The sequence below is a fragment of the Anguilla rostrata genome, chromosome 9 (genome assembly GCF_018555375.3).
Source record: "Anguilla rostrata isolate EN2019 chromosome 9, ASM1855537v3, whole genome shotgun sequence".
NCBI classification, from domain to species: domain Eukaryota; kingdom Metazoa; phylum Chordata; class Actinopteri; order Anguilliformes; family Anguillidae; genus Anguilla; species Anguilla rostrata.
In genome coordinates this window covers 8,267,916-8,281,564 of record NC_057941.1, presented here as the reverse complement: position 1 = coordinate 8,281,564, position 13,649 = coordinate 8,267,916, and the positions used below count along the sequence as shown (strand labels likewise).

The following is a 13,649-nucleotide window of genomic DNA, read 5'->3' as shown; positions in this document are numbered from 1 at the left end:
TCGTCACCATCTCATAAGTGTAGTCATTCCCAACCGACAAAATGCCCATAATCCCCAGGGGCTCTCATCAGCGTGTCTGCCAGACATGTGACATTGAAGAACTTCCTGCCCCTGCTCCCGGTAATGACACACGGGGGGGGGGTCAGGGGGGTCACGGCATGCAGGACTGTCTGATGGAGTGAAAGGAGTACACTGTGACCATGTTCAGGTTTATTGCTTTATGGTTAAATAACCCCCCTCCAGCCCCCGAAAAACCTGTAGAGAAGGGTACAGGAGAAGGGCGTTCTTCAGTTGCCCAAGATCTTAAGCAGAAAGTCAGTTGGCATGTTGGGTCTGGACGTGTCAGGACAGGAAACGGGTATATCAGAGCAGGTTTTTACAAACCCACCTTGTGGTTTGAGGGTTGCTGGGAGCTGGTTTACTAAATTTAGTTTCTTAATTTGAGTTACAATCAAAGTCATTAGAAGGTGGTATATTTGTTTGTGTGTGTGTATATATATGTATACATATATGATTAAAATGATGTCTATATTATATATATATGTATATGTATATTTGATTTGTAATGTCATCTGTGGCTTTTTGAAATAAAGGGTAATAACACATTTAAATCGGTGACCTCCCAAAAAGCTGAGACCCTAGAAGCCCCTGCTGTCTTTTTGCGTCTGCCTTTGAAAGGTTGCCGTTTTTGGATGTGTGCTGATTTTCTCCACTGAACAAAAAAAAGAGAGCTTCAGTGATCGCATTAATGCAGAAAATGTTTTTAAAGAGCCAGAATTCAGGAAATAATGTGCTGTGTTCAATAAACGCAGATATTCCGAGGTCTATTTTTTTTAAAGTAGGGCGATGACCCAGACTTGAACCACAACAAAATAATTATTCCTGTTCCGTCGAGCTAATCGTCTTTTCGATGTCTACATTTGTGTTGTTTATTCATAACGATATTTACACAGCCGTGTGAGCATTGCGAGATTTGAAACAGAAATCAGTTTTTGGGTTTTTTTTTTATGTTACAAATTTTTTTATAATACGATTTTTATGAACAGTTGTTTTGATCAGAATGCCGAAACATTATTTGTATCTTATTTCTTCCCACGTCAGTTGGGAGTGTCATAATAAAACTATGAACGACATACATTTATTGTGTCATTTGTGAATTGGCATATTGTGGACGAGCTAGTTATTTACGTCTGAACACAAGTGACGCAGTGTAGGCTAAAATGCAGGTTTTGAAATGTCCTGCGTTCCAAAGACATTCACTGGGCTAGCGAGACCACTGAGCTTTCTCTGTGCACTGATGGCAGTGACAGGTCCATGCAGTATCCCTGGGCCCATCTGCACCCATCCTGTGCTGCCCCTCGCAGCTGTCCCAGGCCGCGTTCCTCTGTGCCACACTGGAGCGGGACAGGGCGGGATGGCGTGGGACAGAGGGGGATAGAGTGTGGTACAGGGGGGCCAGAGCGGGATGGTGTGGGACAGAGGAGGACAGTGTGGGACAGAGGGGGATAGAGTGTGACAGGGGGCCAGAGCGGGATGGCGTGGGACAGAGGGGGATAGAGTGTGGTACAGGGGGCCAGAGCGGGACAGTGGGGGGGCCGAAGCGGGACGGTGCGGGACAGACGGGGCTGGAGCGGGACAGTGGAGGCCAGATTGGGACAGAAGAGGATGGAGCAGGAGAAGGACTGTGGGGGGTGCAGCAGGGAAGTGGGAGGCCGTAGCTGGACGGAGCAGGATGGAGCGGAGTGGAGCCAGCCTGGGCCACTCTCTTGGGAACGGCTCTGCAGTTCGTCATTTGAATAAAAAATAGAGCTGGAGCTGGACAGGCCAGACTGAGGGGGTGTTGGTCCAGGGAGAAGCGCACTAATGCACAGGTCACCACCGTACTGCCCCCACCCCCCCACCTCCGCCCCCTCCCGCCCCCCCGCCATTTTTGTTCCTCCAGGGAGGAGACGCAGCAGACTGACCCCAGACTCTGAGCAGGGAGCCCCACAGGCTCCTGGGTAATAGGATTAGCAGTCAGACGTAGCCCCGCGCTAATTCTTTTTCAAAGGACACAACAGGATTCCCTGACAGAGCAACATTGTCCTCGTTAGCCGTAATAACGGGATCTGGTCTGTGTCACTGAGACATTTTTTTGTCTGAAATAAATGTCTCTGCTTGAGCGTGAGGCTAGTTATTATTATTTTTTTTCTGTGTTTGGGCTGGATCCCATTAAAAACACTCTGCTGGATTTATCACTGTTTGCCCCGGTCGCCTCATGTCTGGACTTAGTTATTATCTTGTTCTATGGACAAATTTAACATGAAAGCCTCCGATCGCAGTGAATGGCCTCTTGAGCTGTTTCTCAAGTTCTTGCGCGCAGCACAGAAGTGAATAGATTGTGCACGGGCAGGAACTGGCTGTGGCCTTTCCAGAACCAACACAAAGGGGAGCCCAGCTCGTCTCCACCCCCCCTTCCCGGTCTCTATAGCCATCTCTGTCGCAGCGCACATCAATGGCGGCAGACCGTTCGCAAACATTCGGCCTAAAGCAGACGGAGGCAGGCAGGGCAGAGCAGGACGGGCGGCCTGGACTCTCTCCGGGTCGCCACTCTCCCTGAGTGACGGCCGAATTGTTCGTTTGGGACCCCGGGGCGAGAGCGGCGGTGCCAGACGTGTGTGGCCGCTCGCTTTCGTCCCCCCCTTCCCAGAAACGTACCGCACCCGCTCCACACGAGCGCAAACAGACACCCGAAAAAAAAAAACCCCTGTCTTTTTTTCACATCACGGGTTTGACCTGAAATGCGTGCAGGAAAATGGATTGGTAACCGCTTTTTTTTTTTTTTTTTTTTTTTTCCCGAGCCGGTGCGCCAGGGTGGCGTGCGGCGGCGTAGCGGCGTAGCCGTGTGCCGAGTTAGAGGAGGAGGAGGAGGTGCCGTTAGAGGAGACGTCCATTAGGAGCAGACGGTCCCGTCTCCCGGCTCTTGTCGGGGTGTGGGGGGTGTTTGGGGGGTGGGGGGTTTATCTCATTGAGTGCGTCCCGCTCCAGTGCGTCGGCGAGGCGCGGGGTGACGGGCGCGGCGAGCTTTGCCGGGGGCGGAGGTGCGAGGGTTTCGGCGGGAGACAGTGATCTGATTGTCGGAGGGCGAGGGGGCGAGGGGGGAGAGAGGCGGAGTGCGCTTCCGTGTAGCGGCCGGACGTCCCGGGCGCGGTCCTGAGTGTCGCTGGAGACGTGCTCACGGAAGGAGCCGGAGGGGGAGACAGCGCGGGGGGGGGGGTGGGGGGGTATCGCCAGGGTAGGGGACGCAGCTGTGAGCACGCAGCACACCCTGTGGGGGGGGCGTGGCCTCCCCCTGTTCGCTGCTCTTACCGCGTGCGCGAACGCGAACGTTTGACCTTTCCTTTAAATCTACACTTCGGGCCAGCGTGACGGATTTATCCATAAAATGATTCATTGCTGGATTAATGTTTCATCGGTGGACAAAAAAGATGTAGCTGCAGTTTTTGGGAGCTGCTCCTTGTGGGACTGACTGCAGTCGTTTAGGGTTCTTCGCTGAGTGACCTCCCTGCATAGTTCCACTCGCGCATTATTTACTGTTCACCGCAACTACCTTGTGCTCCACGGGAACTCTTCCTTTACAGGAGTTTTGAAGAGATAAACCGAGGAGCCATTTCACGTCATGGTTTTTTTAAATTATGTCTCTCAAAAATGTGGTTATGATGAGGTTACGCAAGATAAGGATTTAGAATACATGTGATGATCGTTATACAGATGCGTTGTATCTATTTGTGGATATGCTGTGCTGTTAGGGTCTAATGTTGTTGCCACATGTACTGTAGCTGGCAATAATGTTTTATACAGCTAATAGCTAATTGACAGGGGGTTTAGTTGGTACTCTAAGTTCATTGTAAGCTTAAGAAGAGGTATATCTGTATTTTTTTATATGGCTATATTCTGTAGTATATCTTTCTAATAGATTCGAGAACACAACCCTGACGCATTAGTGATCAATTGCAGTGATCAATAGATTGGTCATGTGATTATGTGTCCTGGTGTCTCCTCTTGACAAGCTGAAGAGGGATGTCTCTCTTTTTTTAATTCAGATTAGAATTTTACTAAGATATTCACATTGCTGTGTTCTTGTACAGCGTTGCTGTTGTACTTGCTCTGCATGAAAGTTGTGCCCCATTTTGTTTTTCAGTGTTTGGCCCCTGTTAACAAGCAAGTGAGACTGTCAGAAATGAGGCTTCTTCCTTTTGCCTCGCATGAACACTTCTCCAGTACTCACAGCTGCTGACCACTCGCGTCGAGCAGCCTGTTCATATAGCTAAAATTATTGGCTATATACTGCAAAACGGAAAGTCCCAATATCCCTTTAAACATTGTATTTCTATAATTTTGCTCACGTAGTTATGTGACCCAGTATATTTATGAGGTTAATTGCTCATATTGTAGAATTATTTTTTTTTTTCTCTCCGGAAGTTGGAAGCGACCTGCACTGACCTCGTATTCTTATGTAAACTTAAACAAGACTAGGAAACCTAGTATATGGCTGGACCTAACACATGCGATCCGGCCGACCAATGGTGTAACTTCATAACTCGGCCAACCAATGGTGTAACTTCATCACTCAGCCAACCAGTGGTGTAACTTCATCACTCGGCCAACCAGTGGTGTAACTTCATCACTCGGCCAACCAATGGTGTAACTTCATCACTCAGTCAGATCACTCAGTCACTGAGTCACTCAGTCACAGACATTCGTGTTGCGGTCCAGCCAAAAATAACAAAGACTTTTTTCTTACTGAGGAGAAAGGACTGCTGTCCTCACGGTTCCGTGTCTGTGTTTCAGGTCATGGTCAGTGAGGACTCGGATGGAGATGGGGTCGTGGCCCACTTTCCTGCCCACGATAAACCCATTTCCTGCATGGCGTTCAGCCCCAGCGGTGAGTGTGACTCTGAACCGAGGGGCTCTCTCCGCCGCTCTGCAGTTCATCACAGTCAAGATAAACTATTTTCACATGCATTTTTTAGGCCCCGTCACCCGAATATGCTCTCCTAAATTCAATTTGGGACGTTTTGAATGAAGCTTTGTGTGCTGCAAAAAAAAGCACAAACAAACGTTTGTGTGGTAGGAGAGAAAAAGATCCCCCCCTCTTCCTTTTGCTGTGTGTGTGTGTGTGTGTGTGTGTGTGTGTACTGTGTGTGTGCTTGTGTGTTGGATGCAAATCCTATAAAATACAGGAATGGGTAAACAAATAATTTCCTCATGCATTAGAATGTGTGCCAAACCTGATTAACATAATGTATTTTTAGCCATTGTTTGCAAAGAGAAAAGAGATCCAAAAATGAGAAAGCTAGTAAAACAACAACAAATGTTTCTGTAATCACCTGCCAAACACATGTAACAATCGTTACGCAGGAATATTATAAGCATATATGCAAGTATATATGTACGTCATTCAGAAGTACATATGGTGAACATACTTGTGCAAGAAGTTGAGAAGAATGTTGTTAGGTAGCCGCTGTAACTTAATTCTATAGTCAGACATCTATCTGATTTAATGGCTGTATCTGAAAATCAGATTTTGACTGTGTTTGTACTACAACTGCAGCTGCTGAGTCGGTGTGATTGTGTTGGAGCCCATTTAGCGATACTGTTATTCTTATCCTGAACCGAAATCAAAGTTTCAGCCAACTTGGCAAATATTAACAAGCTATAAAACCATTGACGGGAATGCCAGATTAGCTGCAGGACTGTTGCCCTAAACTGACGCCTCGTCTGTGCTGCGGAGTTAAATAGTTCCAAAGTTACAGCTTTTCGTTTTTGTGCGTCTGCGTTAGCGCACGCGTCGCGAGATGGATTTTGTTCCCGAAGCCTCGACCGTGCCGTCGAGCCGTCCCGCCCTCGCCGCTCGCCTCTCCCCGGGGCGATATCTTCGATTCGCGCGACTTTCGGGCTTTTTCCCGAATCGCCTGCGCTTCCCCTTCCGGGGAAATAAGAGGCGCGGCCGTGACAATGCGCCGTTGTGCCGTCGCCGTCTCAGGTGGGGAGAGAGCCGGCGCGATAAGCGGGCCGCTGAAAGGCCCCCCGCCGGGGCCCCGGGCAGGAATCCGCAGAATGTCTTTGTTGACGTCCTCTGCCTTCCGAGCCGAGTCTTGGGTTCGCGCGCTCGCTCCCTCCGCTCGTTTGCGTAGTGCCCCGCCCCCTCCTGAACGAGCAGAGTGAAACCCGCGACAGGTGCGCCGCACCGCGCACGCGCCCGCTGTGATAGCAACGCTAATATCGCTCGGCTTCGGTGAAGGTCGCGTCATCCGCGCGCTTCCGTCGTTAATAGAACTAGGCAGGAAGCGGCGCCCCTGCGATGGCGCCTGGCCTCGTCTGATTGGCTCAGCTGGGGCTGCCTTCGCGCCGTGCCGGACGGATACGTTGCGTTTGAGCCAGACGCTGTTCCTCAGTCCTTCGTGCGCAGCGAGCAGCAAACGCGGTGTTCTGGGGGGGCTGTCAGGCAGCGCTCTCCTTATTCCTGAGGCGGGGGGGATTTATGAACTGAATCTGTTTTCAGAGGCATTCGCTGAATTAAAGAAAAAAACGCTCCGTGATTTGTGAAGGGGGGTGGGGGGGGGGGGAATAGAGCAAATCTGCTGCCGGTTGACTTTTGACGGGGAGTGAGGTCACTGAAGATTATGTGGTCTTTAGTAAGTTTCAACTGTTAGATGTGGACAGGATAAATGGCTTAAGATTCATGAAAATTTCTGACTAATTCTATGGAAATTTTCAGCTTTTACTTAATGGCAATCATGAGTGGGAGAGAGGGGCTGTGTGTGTGTGGTGGAGTGGGAGAGAGGGGCAGTGTGTGTGTGTGTGTGTGTGAGCTGTAGGTTGGCTCTCAGGCCTGGTGTGTCTCTCTCTTGCTGGAGGCCCCTGGTCAGACAGGACCCCAGACCACACCCCCCTCCCCTCACAGCCCCGCCCCCTGCCACACCACCCACTCCTCCATCTAGCCTCCGCCTTCCTCACACGTTTCCTCATCCACTCCTCCTCAACGCCAGGGCCCCTGTGCTGCCTGCTCTGCCTCTCTCAACAGCACACAGAAACCCACACCGTTCAACTCAGCTTAGGCCAGCCATGGCCGTATATGTGTTTCAGATGCACTGTTAATTTCCAACCCAAATCTCTACCCAAAATGAACAGAAAGCTGTTGAAGTATCCCAGCAGCACTCACAGGAGAGCGCGCGTTCATTTGGGAAAGGTGCAGGGGGACGCTCCTGCGGGACGGCCCAGGACGGCCTCGCTCCGGACGGTATAGTACCATCTCTGGGGGGCGCCATTGCTTAACCTTTGGACCCCCTCAGCCCTTCGGCGAATCAGACGGGCTTCGTTCCCCTAAGCCCTGCGTTGAGCCAGAGCGAATGAGAAACGAGATCGCTGTCCCTTCCCTTCCCTCCGCTCGACCTCCAGTCCCGTCTGAGCGCGCTCAGTAAGAGGCGTCTTCCGCGTGCGGGTGCGGAGCACGAGGGGAACGTGTGGGCGTCTCTGAAATGCAGACGGCGTGCGGGTGACAACGGTGTTCACTCCACACAGCTTCCTGTAATCAACGGCCAGCCGCACAAACGCTTCCTTTCTTCCTCTCTTTCCCTTCTTTCATCTTCCTTTCTGCTTTATCCTGCTTTTATGTGCTAAAATAATTTGTAAACTTTTTCTGTTTTTCTTTCTGTTTTTTTTAAATGAACATATATCTGAATCTAATGAAACATTTTTATGTATATATATATATATATATATATGTGTGTGTGTGTGTGTGTGTGTGTGTGTGTGTGTGATTTTCTTTACCTGTTTCCTTACACCAGAGAAGATCCTCTTTGGAAAATGTCGGAAGGACTCCTCCTGCAGGCCCTGGAATGCCTTCCCTGTCTCAGCAGCAGCAGTGATAAATTGTTCTTTTCCCCGTATCCACTGTGGCAGTGGAAGAAAGCTGCGTTTGAATTATTCCCCACCGGTAACAGTTTTAGCAGTGGCGAGCGTTTCTCCGGGTTCATCTTTGGCCGGGGGGGGAGCCTGTCATCTTTATGAAAGGCCCTAAATATGGACCGGGGCAGGGGGAGCTGCCAGCGAGCTCCTCTGTGAGGTGCGTTGTGGACCCCGTGCCGAGGCGTCCGCGGGCGTCTCATTTCGGAGCGCGGCGGGACGCCGCGAACTTCAAAACGCGCGACCTCCTTAACCGTCGGGTCCGGTCGGGAGTGACAGGACGCCGCTGCCGTCGCCTCTCGCGCGGCGGATTTTAGTATTTTTTACGGCAGGTCCGCGTGATGAAATACGACCGCGGAGACGAGGGGGGGGGGGGGAGAAACGCGAACGGCGTGTATTCCGCGCGCGAGCGAGTGCCGCGGTTCTGGCGACCTCGCGGCGTTGAAAACCGTACGCTTCGCACGGTGGGGAAAGAAAAAAAAGAAAGAGGGCTTCCTGCCTTTGGAAGGGCCTGTGTTTGGATAGCTGAGAGAGGAAAACGGCTTGAATTTAATTAGCTGGAAAAGTGCGGCGCTCCTTAGCCGCGTCGGACGTAGCGCGTTCCGGCGTTCCGGCGCGACGGTAGACGACCGTTTGAGCGCTGCGGTCCGAGCGGCTCTGGTTCCGCCTCGGCTGAATCGTTTAAAAAACCAAAAAAACAAAAAACCAGATGAAACGGTGTGATTACCCCGGCCGAGGCCCTGAAAGCCAGGAACTCCCAGAAGTTATGCAAGAGACGGAGCGCGCTGTGTGTGTGTGTGTGCGTGTGTGTGTGTTGGAGGAACTACAGAGGAGTCTCGGTAGAAAATGGCGGTCGGTCGATCGGTCGGTCGGTTAGCTGGCACCCAATCTGTGGCGCTGGGGGTTCTATTCATAGGCGCGTAATTAAAGGACGCCGTTGGGAGCGGGCCGCGGAGCGTCCACTCGAGCAGCTGCGGTGGCTTTGGGCTTCTTCATCTCTCTTTTTCATGTTTTTTCCCCCCCTCTCTCTCTCAGCCTCCGTGCTCTGCGCCTCGTTTAATGTCTGCCACTCCGAGGTCGCTGTTAGAGCGGTCGCTGTAATGGCGGGAGCCGCGGGGGGGAGGCAGCGCTGGGTACGGCTGGCGGAGTGTGGTCCGGTGAGGGGCGAGTGGGGTGCGTGTGTGTGTGTGTGTGTGTGTGTGTGTGTGTGAGTGTGTGAGTGTGTGAGTGTGTGAGTGTGTGTGTGTGTATATGTGTAAGTGTGTGTGTGAGTGAGTGAACGTGAGTGAGCATGCATGCGTGCGTGTGTGAGTGTGAGTGAGAGTGAGTGCAAGTGTGGGTGTATATGTGTAAGTGTGTGAGTAAGTGGGTGAGTGAGTGGGTGTATAGGGGGGTGTGTAAGTGCATGCGTGTGTGCGTGTGAGTGAGCATGCATGCGAGTGCGTGTGTGTATGTATATGTGTAAGTGGGTGCTTAAGGGGGTGTGTAATTGTGTGTGTGTGTGTGTGTGAGTGAGTGAGTTCGTGTGCGTGTGAGTGAGCGTGCGTGCGTGCGAGTGTGTGTGTATGTGTGTGCGCGTGCGTGTGAGTGTGAGTGAGCGTGCGTGCGAGTGTATGTGTGTATGTGTGTGCGCGTGCGTGTGAGTGTGAGTGAGCGTGCGTGCGAGTGTATGTGTATGTATAAGTGTGTGAGTGAGCGTGCGTGCGAGTGTGTGTGCGTGTGTGCAAGTGTGTGAGTGATTAGGTGTGTAGGGGGGTGTGCAGTATGCCGGTGGACGCTTCCTCACTGCCCAGGAGACTCGCGCTGTAATTCCTCTCAATCACGCAACTGATAAGAATCAAGGAATCTGCCGCTGCACCGCGGATTAGTCCAGGGCACTGGGAGCTTCGGCAACTGGCTCTTAAAGCGACAGGCGTGCTTTTCTGGCTGCTGAGAGACCAGGCCTCACCCTCCATCTTGGCGCCCAACGCACAGGCGGTCACATGGTTCCCTTTAAGAGCAGCAGGGAGAACGCGTAGCACTGTGCTCTCACTGGTGAAATTACGAAATATTACTGTAGATGTTCTCAGGTGATTTCAAACCCCATGGGTTTCTGTGAGTCTCACTCAGAGTTTGTACAAGCCTTCCCGTGCAGAACAAAGTTCATATACTAGATTGTGTTTTTAAAATGTATTTTCTTTTTTTCCCAAACAAGATGAGACCTGTAGTACAATAACACTTACACAAAAAAGGACAACAGAAACACTAGGTAATGCTTTCAATCCAAATTTCCAATCCAAAGGTCAAAAATAAAAAATTGTATGGGTGCAGGAATCAAATAAGTAAATTCCTAAATTCTAGGCGATACAACGTAAAGTTCCGTTTTAAGGATTTGCTTAATATTTCTTGTTCGCAGAGCCAAACTAATCAGGCAAGTTGTACTAATCCTCCTGAAACCTCTCATTAATTTCTTTCTCAACAGTACCCAAAAATAGGTCAAACGCCTTTCGGGGTCCCCTTATATTAGATATAACTTTCTCAAAATATACTGTGCTCATTACGAGCAGAAGCCATTCAGCAGCTGACGGAGGCTTCTGTTCTTTGTTTCTTGATTTGATGAAACACGTTTTTTATGTTAATCTGAACAGCAGCCGGTACCGGAGACAGGTTAAGCAGGCCGAGGTCTGGGTGGATGTTGCCGTTATCGCCGCTGACCCAACATCAGGCCCCAACATCACCAGCTATGGCAGAGGAAGAAAGGGAGAAGAGCTACTCGATAGTACAGTTCACCCCATTCGGCCAAGTGCATTCACAGCAAGCCAGCTATTAGAATCAGTGAGATTAACTACTGCTTGTATTTTTTGCATAGACTGCGTTGTTGCTGTTCTCGTTTGTGTTAGTGTTAATCAGTTTAACCTACAGGGTCCAATTTGAACTGTGCGGTTGTTCCCTGCACTTGGACCGGTACTTCTCTCTAGGGGTTTCGTCATACTTGTTCCTGGTTATGGTTACACACTTTGTTGTGCGTCGCTCTGGATAAGAGCGTCTGCCAAACGCCCGTAATGTAATGTAATGTAATGCACCCCATGTGCACTCTCCACACGTACAGTGAGGTTTTTTTAGTACTTAGGTTTTTTTTTTGAGTATTTTTGCGTGTTTTTATTGGGATGAGATAAGACTGATTTAGCGAGACGATGTCTTGCCTGAGTACTTCCGGGGGTTTTCCGGGGTGAGTTCCCGTGAGAGGGGGGTCGGTCACGGGGGGGATTAAGGCGCGGCGGGACGGTCGAACCCTTTCACGCGCCGAGCCAGCGGGGCGCTGGGCTTTTGGCGGGGTCCCGCCAATGGCGGCTCTGTTTCGTAACGCCATTACGACGTCCCGCTGAGCCGCGCCGCGCCGCGCCGCGATGCCTCTCCCTCGCGTTGTACGTTCTCCGTTACCGCGTGCGGGAATTTTGGCAGTTTGGGGTCGAGCGTGAATCCCCCGAGCGGGTGCTTTTAAACCGGCCCGCTCGGTCAGACGCTTTTTTTGTGTGCCCAGTAGCAGCGAGGACGTGTCGTTGCTCTGCGTTCCATCCGTAAAACTGCACACAAACACAAAGCTTATTTTCTCAGATGGCGCTGACCGCTAATTTTCAGCATTATGAATGAAAAACAGGCGCTGGTGTATACAGTAAGAAAACAAAAAGTAAGCAGTCGTTTTTGAGACGTGTGTACATTCACCTGTTATCATGGACTATTTTTTTTAAAAAATCCTTCACTGACGAATTTGTCGTTTGACGAATTCGTAGGTTGATGGCGGAGACGGGTTTTTGAAAAGGCGTGCGGAGCAGTTGCGTACGCGGTAACCCTCTGGAGCGGATGGTCCTCCGGGCGCTTGCTACAGTGAGTCTGTAAAAGCGGGGTTGGGGGGGACGCCGGTTTTATGTTGTTTCCATAATGGCGGTAAGGGCCTCGCCGCGGGGCGGCCCAGCTGGAAACGGCAGAGGGGGAGGCTCTCAGCTTCGCGGCGGGGACGTGTTCCGTGGCCTCTCTCCCGCAGCGCGACACTTCGCCCGTTAAACGTCGTTAAAATCCCATACGCCGCTCGCCGCTAAGCGAATCTGCTACTTTGGCCTGTTTGGGGAGGAAGGGGGGGGAAAGCACGAGGCCGCGTCTGGCCGCCGCGAACTTTACGCTCTGCTCTCGGGTCGCTTCGCTTCGCGCTGTAGCGATTTTAGAGTTTCGAGCGCAGACCGAGCCCAGGCCGACGGCGTTTACCCGGAGCGGTGCGCGAACCGGCGAAACAAACAGGCAAAAAAAAAAAAAACTCGTACGCCATTTTGCAAACGAGAACCCGCCGTTATCTAACCTCCCTTTCGGACGAACGACGTTACGGATCGGAGGCACGAAAATCTTCTTAGGTGTGTTGCGAATGCTCGAGGGGATTAATTAGCTAACGTAACGCTCTTAGATACGAGAGAGAGAGCGTTTAGATGGAAGGAGATTATCGCGGGCTTGTCCGTTGGCCGAGAAAGGGATTACCCTCTCATCGGGCTTCGCCGCGGTCCGCGTCTTATCGGGAGATTGCGCTTTTACCGATTCGCTGCGGGGCTTTGGAAGCCGGGGACCAGACTCTCTAAGCCCCCTGTGTGAAAGTTTTTCTGCGCGTACGCTTTTTTTTTTTTTGGGGGGGGGAACCCAATAAAGACGCGCTTAATGCCGCTCGAACGAGCGGAGGGTACAGTCGGGAATTTTGTTTTTGGCGATCGTTCCCTCCGGCTGAACCGGGCGCTCCGTGCGAGCGGGATAAGGCCCGGATTTTTTTTTTTTCGGTGATCCGCGTCTCGTTAGCGAGGCGCCTCCGGTCGCGTCCCGCGTCGGGGGGTTGGCGCCGCTGGAGAACCGCGAGGGGGGGGGGAGGAGAAAAAGGAACGTCCCGATCGTGCGTTAATCGCGGTCTTTTTTTGGGGAGGGGAGGGGGAGGGGTACGCTTTTCGGGTCAGCCGCGTACGAACGCACCTCGGCGGTCTTGCCGTCGAAGCGGACGCCTCGGCGAAGGGCCTTCGGGGGCGGGGTCACGCGTGTCGTAAACACCGGGCCGGGCTCCGCCCTTCTGAGGCGGGACGGTTGGACTCGGTTTTTGGGCTGAGGGCTGCGGAACTCTCCGGAAGCCACGGCCAGTGCGCGCTTTTTTCCCCCCCCCGGACACCTCTCGTTGCCTGTGCGCCTGGACCGCCTCGCCACAGGAACGCGCCCCGTTAGAGAGAGGCCGCCGCGGAACCTTCCGGAATTCGCCTTAGTCACTGCCGCCGCCGGCCCATGCTCGGGCTCGGGACGGTGTTAGGAGCGGTTTGGAGGGAGCGGTAATCGGTCTGGTTTGGTCGTGAGTCACCGCGCAGTCACCGTGCGAGAGGTCGGGGGGGTCGCCCAACCGCCGCTCCTCGATGACATTTCGGAAAACAATACAGACACCCCGTAAAAAGAAAACAGCTTTACTTTATAGGCAGCGAAAAGGTTAAGTGTCAGAATTGCAGACTTTGTAAAAGATTAACAGGTTGTTGACTGTATGTGTGTGTGTGCGTGTGTGTGTGTTGGAGGGTAAAGAGAGGGAGGGCGTGGGTCCGGAGGTCTGCCCGGGTTCGAGGGGTGCGTGGAGGGGGGCGAGCGCCGCCTCCTCCACCTCCCACCCCCTCGCTTTCATAAACACCTTCGATAAGAACAGCACAGCGAGTGCCCGACCG

General features: G+C 52.1%; 1 protein-coding gene across 4 annotated transcripts in view; it reads left to right on the top strand.

Annotated features, from left to right (window-relative positions):
- Nucleotides 1–13,649, top strand: part of LOC135262805 (BCAS3 microtubule associated cell migration factor-like) — a 249,493-nt gene that overhangs the window by 33,069 nt on the left and 202,775 nt on the right. For all 4 annotated transcript variants that reach the window (XM_064350070.1, XM_064350073.1, XM_064350071.1 and 1 more), the window contains exon 13: nt 4,831–4,924. In XM_064350070.1, the coding sequence (XP_064206140.1) occupies nt 4,831–4,924 (94 nt within the window). The remainder of the gene's footprint in view (nt 1–4,830; nt 4,925–13,649) is intronic.